The 9,159-nt window shown below is 34.2% G+C and overlaps 1 protein-coding gene across 1 annotated transcript; it reads right to left on the bottom strand.

Moving 5' to 3' along the window:
• Positions 1-2,854: 2,854 nt before the first annotated feature.
• LOC113782237 (receptor-like protein EIX1) lies at positions 2,855-5,309 on the bottom strand. The gene is made up of 2 exons (XM_027328142.1): positions 3,475-5,309; positions 2,855-3,238 (listed from the first exon to the last, which is right to left on the bottom strand). The coding sequence occupies exons 1-2, from the start codon at positions 5,210-5,212 to the stop codon at positions 2,976-2,978; spliced, it is 2,001 nt and encodes a 666-aa protein (XP_027183943.1). The 5' UTR covers positions 5,213-5,309; the 3' UTR covers positions 2,855-2,975.
• Positions 5,310-9,159: the final 3,850 nt, after the last annotated feature.

The raw sequence follows: 9,159 nt of genomic DNA, 5'->3' as shown, positions 1-9,159 counted from the left end.
ATTAGAATAATCAAGGAGCAATTTATATTATTTAATGAATATTAACAAGTTTAGAATTAAAATTATGGACTTGATTAAAAAATAACACCAAACTTTAGGACAATATTTATAAAGTATGAAATATTTGAGATATATTAATAGTTTTTAACAACTTAAGGGTCAAAACATAATATTGAAAATGTTTTGATCCTATATCAGATGAAAGTGCTTTGAAGTTTGACCCCACGCCACACCTCTCATTTCTTCCTCTACTCTTGACGGTGTCACTTCATCTTCCTGCAACTCCTTTCTTCATCTTCCACGCCATTCTGCAGCTCCTTTCTTCTTCTTCATCTTTTTTTTTAATTTCATTTTCATTCTTATTTTATTTGTTATTTGTTCTCAAACCCATGAAATATCATGCTTTTATCTGATTTCTGCAAACTGTTCTCTTCTCCACGCTCTTTTTTGCATTTTTGGGTCTTTTTTTTTCTTTTGAATACAAAATCTAAGATTATATCTTATTTTAAAAAAGGGGTAAAACATTGATTTTTCATGCTTGAATTGAAGTCAAAAGAGTGAAAATGGATTTGCGGAGGAGGGAGAGCTCACAAGGATTTGGGGTTAAGAGGTCAGGAAGGGTAAAAAAGAATTTAAAAATGGAGAATAAGAAAAACCCGGATCGTACGAGTTCTTCTGGTTTCCGGTCAAACCTGGTCAGAACCGGGGTTTGACCGAGTCTTGACCAATCCGAGTTTTTAAGATAGCTCGGACCGGACACTTGGTCGGTTCTCGGTTCAACCGGTCGGACCGGCCGATCCGGTCCGAGTTTAAAAACACAGAGTTTCACAGAATTGATTCATGCATTCTCTATTACCGATTTTGATCCTTAAAAAATAGAGAAATTAAAAGAAACCCCATGTCTGCTATGTGAGCAACCGAAATAGAAGCTAAAACATGAAGACCCAAAAGGATGACTATAGAAAACATGTACCGTGTGACCTATCATGACTTTTGCAACTAGTCAGAGAACAAATTTACAAAACCACGTCATGACTTATGCATCATATAGCGGGTCCACAGATTCATAATCAAAATTGAATACAATTGGCCATTAACCAAGAATTTTCTTGTTCAGCCGACAGCCATATAATCGAAACCCAATTCGTGAGACATATAAATTATATATGTATATACGCATATATATATATATATATATATACAAATTACTGAATCCAAATTATTCCTCAATAATCAATCATATTGGGCTCTGATACCACTTGTTAGGGTGGTTATCTAAATTTAACCACTGGTGAAAACCATCACCTTTAAACCCAAGATCTGTATGGTGATTATTAAGAAATACATTAACTGTAAAATAGCGGAAGCGTACCTGAATCCATATTGATAAATTTGATACTTGAATCCCTAGAGATTTTGGGGTGGCCTTCCAGGTCAACAGGTATTCACCGATCCTTTGAGAGAAGCCTTTAGTTTCTCTCTGGTATCTTTCCTGACGATGGGATATCAGGGAAGAGCTATTTTGTGGTATTAGAAAATACGACAACTAAAACGAAACCTGTGATCTGGGGACCATAACCCTATTTATAAGTAACATTTTGTTACCTTTTGGAGCCCTATTTCAGCTCATCATAGAAATAGGAGCCCTTAAGTCTCTACACATTAAAGACTCGCATCCTATTAGATACATTAAACCCAAACTATATTTGATCACTTTAATTGGGTTTAACCTTAATTGACTGTTTGCAATACATAATTATTCACATATAAGTCCAATGTTGGATTAAGGATCCAACAGTTAATTCTTTCTTTTTAAAATTAGGATTTTGTTTTTGAGTTTTGAAACTCAAATTTCTTCAACCCTTTCGGGCATATTAAATATTGTAGCCGATCACTCAAAATCTCGGAACTATTTGGTGCATTTTTGTAGAGATATTATATTCATTGAGCGATCGGCTTTATATTTTCTTGAGAGGTTTTAAAGACCTTTTTAATTTTTTGAGTGATTTATTAACCAAAGAATTTTTTAAATAGGAAATTTTTTGGAACAGTTTGATGTTTAAACAAGTTCTTAAGTACGATAAGACTACTTTTTATTTGGTTTTCGAGTATACGGATAGTGGCCTCAAAATTTTCCTCCAATCGTTACAAAAAATATTAGAAATTGGCTTTAAGTAGATGTGGTTACATATGTGACTTTCGATTTCGATTAAAATCAGCATTCAGGATGCTGTTGCTCAATTCTTAAAACTTTGATGCATTAGTGTGCGGAGGCATTACAATCTGTCTGGAAATGGTGGTTTTCTAGGTAGAGATGCTTACATATTTTGTTTTTAATTTTTGAATTTTTATTATAAAGTTGTTGAGCGTGTAATTCTTTGGCTCCTATTAGAACTAGATCTGAATTTTATGATTTAGGTATAGGAGTCTCGTTATTTTTGATGGACCACGAACCAACGATGCTTGAAATAGCAGATTCTTAGACAATAATTAATTATAAGCATGTAACGTAATGATTATCTTATTGTCTTAACTTTGTAAGCGCATAATTATTGATTATTTTTATTGTCTATTGTCCTAAATTTGAAAAAAAAAAAAAGAGAAATTTTGGAGACCAAATTTATTTTGATCAAAACAGTTGGGCCTAATACTGGATCAGAAAATTGAACTTCTCCCAATAAAGATGTTCATTTCAAGTTTACAGTTTGATATGCATTTTAGGTAATATTTTACTTTTTCTTTCATTTATATCAAGAGGAGGGGGTGCAAACGTCATTTCTTATTGTCATCAAATGGATAATAATAACCATTAGGTGGAATCTAATAATCATAGCTTCAAAACACTGGAGAATCCGAATCCATTAACGACTGTTAAAAATTACAACATTTTCTATATATGAAAGATTTGGGATTGCAACATGACCTGCAATTACATCACCACAACTCTGCTGTAGGGTTCCGAATTCCAAACTTATTTATTCATGATTTACAAAGTCAAAGGTCATCGGACCAGTGATACTGTTATTACCCAAGCCTAAATACTCTAGATCTTCCAAATGAAACAATGACCTTGGAATGCTTCCGGTGAAGTTATTGCTGTTGAGGTTGATGTGAATCAAGTTTGGATAATTCATCCAACAGTCAGGAATTTCTCCTGATAGAGAATTCTCCCCAAGATCCAGATAAAAAAGATCATGATTTTCATTCTGGACTTCACACAAAATGTGAAAGAGACCTCCTGAAAATAAATAGTTGAAAATTAAGTTCTAAATATGTCAATCAATGATAAACTAATTGGGTGTGTAGGCAAGTGAATATATTTGATTGTTTGATTGTTGTGTACATATAAACCTTTTAACAGTTCCATGCGGACTAATGATGGATTGAATAACCAAGAGGGAATAGCCATTGAATATGTTTGACTATAATGCACATATATACCTTTAAGAACTTCAGAAATATTTGAACTCTTACCATGGAGTTGATTGTCAGAAAGGTCTATAAATTGCAATGATGAGTTGAATAACCAAGGTGGAATGGTATTTGAAATTCCTGCAAGGGACAAGTTCAAATCCCAAAGGATTTTTTGTGATCGAATCCATGTAGGAAATTGGGGACCAAGCTTCCACGAGCCCAATCGAAGTGTTACAAATTGGGCACGAGGAATCCAACTTGCACTTACTCTTAAGGTCAAGGAGTTTCCAGATGCATCAAAATACCTTAAAGCTATAAGATTGTCGAAGTGACTCTCACTCACAATGCCTTCCATTAAATTGTCGTAAATACGAAGCTCTTTAAGTTTGGAAAGCTGCCCAAGACTTTCAGGAAGAGTTCGGGTGAGTTTGTTGCGAGATACATCCCAGAACTCCAAGGATGACAGTTTTCCTAAATTTGATGGAATTGAACCAGATAGAGCATTATCATTTAGCAAAAGTTCTTTGAGCTGGGTACATCTTCCTAAATTTGATGGAATTGAGCCAGACAGAGCATTATCATTCAGCCCAAGGTATTTTAGCTTGGTACAATTGCCAACAGTGCTTGGAATTGGACCATTCAAGTGATTAGCTCTTGCATCAAGTGTAATCAAGTCCTTCGATGTGAATACTTCACTTGGTAAAGAGGAGCTAAGGTTGTTATCAGATAGATCAAGATATTGAAGGTTGGAAATGTTGGCAATAGAGCTTGGGATAGAACCTCGAAAATGATTGGAGCGAAGATAAAGTGAAATTAGGGCAGTTAAAGTTGATAATTGGCTTGGGAGAAAGGTAGCGAAGTTATTGTATGATAGATCCAAAGATGTTAGGGAACTCCAATTCCAAATTCCATCCAAGAAGCCTTCGAATTGATTCTCCGTAAGATTGAGAGAAATGAGATTGTTAAGATGAATAAGCTCGTCTGGTAGTGAACAATTCAAATAATTGAAAGAAAGATCCAAGTGCTGGAGGGAAGTCAAGTTCCAAGGACTTCTGGGAAATGGACCTTCGAACGAGGTCCAACTTAAATCAAGGGAAGCAAGGGCAGTAAGGCTGAAAATCCATCTAGGGATGAGGTGTCCAAGAAAATTTCCAGAAAGATCTAGGACAGTAAGAGAAGAAAAGTTGGCATGGAAGACAAATGTATCTCTGCCAAGTTGATGAGAAATTAAATCAAGTCCACAAGAGGGCAAATGTATCTCTACCAAAGAAGGGATCGTGTTAATCACCTCTAGCCAATTAGACGCTAGACTAAGGTTCACGCCACTCATATCTAGGTGCTCCAGATTAGAGAGACCAACCAACCATTGCAGGTTATCAGCTCGGAGAGCAGGCAACCAAAATTCTCCGCCGACAATTAAAGTGCGTAAACTTGAAAGGTTTCCAAGCTGATAGGGAACCATCCCTTGAAATCCAGCTCCAGATAAATTCAGGTGCCTCAGACTTCTGAGGGACCCAAAAAAACTGGGAATTGGAATTCGACTGAAATCATTTAGACTTAGATCAAGGTAACGCAAGTGAGTCAAATTTTGCAACGAATGACTGATTTTACCGCTTAATGGTGATATTCCCTCATCACCAAAATCATCAATGTCACGACCAGGATTTTGAAGGTGAAGTTGAATCACGCGGCCACTTCTGTTGCGACAAACAACTCCTTCCCATTTGCAGCAATCAACGTCGTGAATCCAAGACGAGAGTCTACCATGAGGATCTTTCAAGTCTTTCTTGAAGTCCATAAGAGCTTGTTTCTCACTTGCATAGCAAGTTGCATTTACAGTTTTGCTGGAAGAACAGAGTAAAATTATTGCGAGGAGTAAGAAAAGAGAGAAATGGGTTGATCCACCCATGGTCATGTGAAATGTCGGAAGAAATGTTGCAGATAGATATATAGAGCTGGCAGTGGTCGTCTAATTATGATGGAAGAAATGCACAGTTGATATAAAGCTTGACAGTTGACGTGGCTATCAAATCAGGCTTGGAAAGCATATTTCACTTTTGCTGTGTTTACATTGACAAATCAACAATGGAAGACTCAGGTCTCGTGTCTCATTTATGAGATTTGAGGTCATGATGTAGTCGGTCTAACATCTGAGCGGAATCCGATCTGGAAAAGAATTTATTCGTTTTTGGCTTCATTATTGAGAAATTTTAACCTCAGAAATGATTTGAAACAATTTACGAAGAAAATTATATAAACATAAAATTAATGCGTTAAAAAGAGAATTGGGATTGAGGGAGAGGAAGGTTCTTCTCTTGTCTTTTTTTGGATATTTTAAATAATTTTTGTGTATTTTATGTTGTTCAAAGTTAGATAATACTTCGAGAGATAAAATTCACTCTTTCTAAGCACATATATTAGGATTTAACTCTTATTGCTATCTTTGCTGCACTCATGCAGTAAGATTTTTGTGGTAACAATGCACTAAAATTAGTAAAGCCAGAAAATAAGCAAAAAAAAAAAAGAAAATGAAAGTTGTTTTGAATGTCTTACTTTGTACCTATGCCTTAATACAAATTGTAGTATCAAAATAATTTATCAGAGGTGGACATAGGGCTTAATAATTCTTTTGGTTTAAATCTACATATAAGATTGTTATACAATTCATTGAGCAGAGCTTACTGAAACTTTAAAGTATATATGAAAGACATCAAAGGTTATGGAATATATATGCGTCATTAAAAAAAAAAAAAAAAAAAGAAGACTTCAGGGAAACTCCCTACATGCTAGTAGAGAAGATCGTTACTTTCTTATTTGTCGTCACTTTTTTGGATATTCAACACAACATTTGGAAATGATTAAAAGGAGTGCGTAAATTAGTTTCTTTTTTTCAAAATATTTTTCGGCTCAAGCAAAACCTCCAAATCTTACAAGAAAGGAAGGAGAAAAGAAAGGAATATGAAAGCGGGGGAAGAGAAAGGACTCAAGAGTCAAATCAGAAATCTAAGACACTTGACTAACTATCCTAAAATGCGTCTTGGGGGAAGTTTCTGTTACCTTAACCGTATGTAAAGCATTGGATCCAATTTAAACATTTTTGATAGCCTTTTAAACTTCTATTCTTACTCCAAGTAAGCATTGGATCTAATTCTTGCCCAAACTACTTGTGCACATGATGTCAACATAACCATCATTGTATAAGCATTGTAAGTAATTGCAAGTTCTAAGTAACAAGATAACTTTCATTTCATGAACAAAAGGAATATCATAATTTTGCTTTAATTTTGAAAAGTTTTTTGTCAAATGAATTCAAAACCAAAAAATAAGTATTTCCAAATTGAATACCACATCAAGCGTTCTACATATTAGCTCTAATTATTAGAAGATTACTCTTTGATTCTGCAAATTATCGCCTAGGGTAGAAATTAAAATTAGATTATAATCTTTGCCCATATTACATCGGCGCTTTTTGGATTTCGTACAGACTAATAACTGAGAGGTCTTTTCTACAGCAATGACCGAAGACTTCGCTTCGAAATCTTTACGCGTGAAGTAACTAGCATCTCACCGTCAAGTCAATTGAAAGAAAGATTCAAGAGCACAAAAGTGACTAAAATTCCGAGACCAAAAACCACTTTGAAGAATAAATTTTTCATATATAATAATACGATAATAGACGATCAAAAATAATTTTAAAAATATCATATTCATATAATATATTAAAAAAACTTTAAATATATAAAAAAACTTAAAAAATAAAATTTACACCATTTTTTTCTTGCACCTATCACCATCACCCACCACCACCATGCTCTTCTTCCTCCTTTCCCTCCATCTCTTTCTTCCTTCTCATTCCTTCTCTTTTCTCTCCCTCCATCTTCTTCGTCTGCTCCTTTCTTCCCCTTCCCCTTCCCCTCCTCTTCCCCACCTCCCCAAGATTTGGTCGAAGCCAGAGGGGGGAGGAGACGACGGGTGGAGTGTGAGGGAGATAGGGAGGGGAGGGGGGATAAAGAGATGGAGAAGGAGGAGGACGAGAGAGGAGGGTGGTGGCAGTAATGAATAATAGTGTTAATTTTTTTAAAAAAATATCCTTAAAATACTTTAAAAAATATTCCAAAATATTTCTCAAAAATACCTCTAAAAACACTACTAAAAATATTTATAATAAAAATTTTTTATACCTATTATTATAGTAAAATATTTCAAAATTACTCTTAAAAATAGCTAATTTAAATGGAGCCAAAAACAATTGCAAAGATTGAAGATTTTTCCATGGCTCAAGACATGCAAGAAATTGAGGATCCAACGCCCACTAACCCAAATAAAGTTTTTTTTTTTGGATTCCTTTTGGGCAAAACCTGGGATGGGATGCCAACGCAAAATTTTATCAGTAAAACTAAATCTGTACAAGGATGGGCCCATATACCTAACCCGTGCTTCACATTGGCGTGACCAATCATTACTGTTGAAGCCTCGAAGAGACTTTGACTTGACTTTGAAAGCATAATTCACTTTTGTTCTGTACCATTGACAAGGAAGCAATGGTTCTGAAAACTCCAGTCGTGTTTCTCATTTATGATTTGATGTCACGATGTAACAGATCTAGGCATTTGAGTACAATTTAGATGGTAAATTATTTGAGATATTTTTACTGTAATATTTTTTTTGATATGATGTATGTAAAATAAAAAAGTGATTGAAAAATGTATTGATAATGCAATCAAATCAGTATGTGTAAATAAGATGTAAATAAAGTGAAATAATCTGCAATCCAAACACACTCAATGAAATTTGATTTGGATAAGAATTTATTCGTTTCTGGCTTGATTAGTGAAATAAAAAAACTCATTATGATTTTTAACTACTCTTAGTTTCACTTCAATAAGTATATTTAACATACAATGGAAAGCACCACAAAAAAGAATAAGAAACCTTTCCTGGTTCATGATTCGCGTTTCAGATTTTTTTTTCTTAAATGATTTGAAACAACCTAGGAAGAAATCACATAAACATAAAATTGCCAAGTTAAAGAGATGCTTTGGATTGAGGGAGAGGAAGGTTCTCTTCAGTCGTTTTTGGTTTCTTGCTTTATCTATACATTACGTTGCTTAGAGACGGATATTGGTCCGAAGTAAAATTCAATCTTTCTAAGCACGTATGTTAGGATTTAACTCTTATATTGCTATTATTGACGCACTCATGCAGTAAAATTTTTGTTGTAACAATGTACTAGAATTAGTAAAGCCAGAAAATAAGACAAAGGAAAAACAAACATGAAGGTTGTTTTAAGGGCAAATTACACTTCACACCCTATGGTTTAGTATTTTTTACATAACCCTCATATAGTTTTAAAAGCTGTACATAACCCTTTCATGGTTTGAATTAAAGTGTCAAAGTGACGGAAATAATCATTCGTAACGGAATCACCTAAAATGTCAAAAATACTCTTATATAAAGTTGAAAATTATTTTTAACCAAGGGGGGTTAGGTGTATATTTTAAAAATCATAAGGGGGTTATATGGTAAAGTATTAAACCATAAGGGGGTTATATAGTAAAACATAAAAATCATATGGAATTAGTGTGTCATATATTTATATGGGTAATTTCGACATTTTTAAAAGTTCCTTTACAAATGGTCATTTCTGTCATTTTGACACTTTAATCCAAACCATGAAAAGATTATATATAACTTTTGAAACCATGGGGGATTCTGTAGAAAAACACTAAACCGCGGGGAGGTAAA

Source organism: Coffea eugenioides, chromosome 1 (genome assembly GCF_003713205.1).
Source record: "Coffea eugenioides isolate CCC68of chromosome 1, Ceug_1.0, whole genome shotgun sequence".
Classification (NCBI taxonomy): domain Eukaryota; kingdom Viridiplantae; phylum Streptophyta; class Magnoliopsida; order Gentianales; family Rubiaceae; genus Coffea; species Coffea eugenioides.
Note: the sequence above shows the minus strand (reverse complement) of the source record. Positions and strands in the feature narration are given on the sequence as shown.

Bases quoted from the DNA above. Each gene is read 5' to 3' on its own strand.
- LOC113782237 (XM_027328142.1), bottom strand. From the start codon at position 5,212: ATGGACTTCAAGAAAGACTTGAAAGATCCTCATGGTAGACTCTCGTCT. The intron at 3,239-3,474 runs GTAAGAGTTCAA...ATTTATTTTCAG, and splicing joins TTCTGACAATCAACTCCATG to GAGGTCTCTTTCACATTTTG.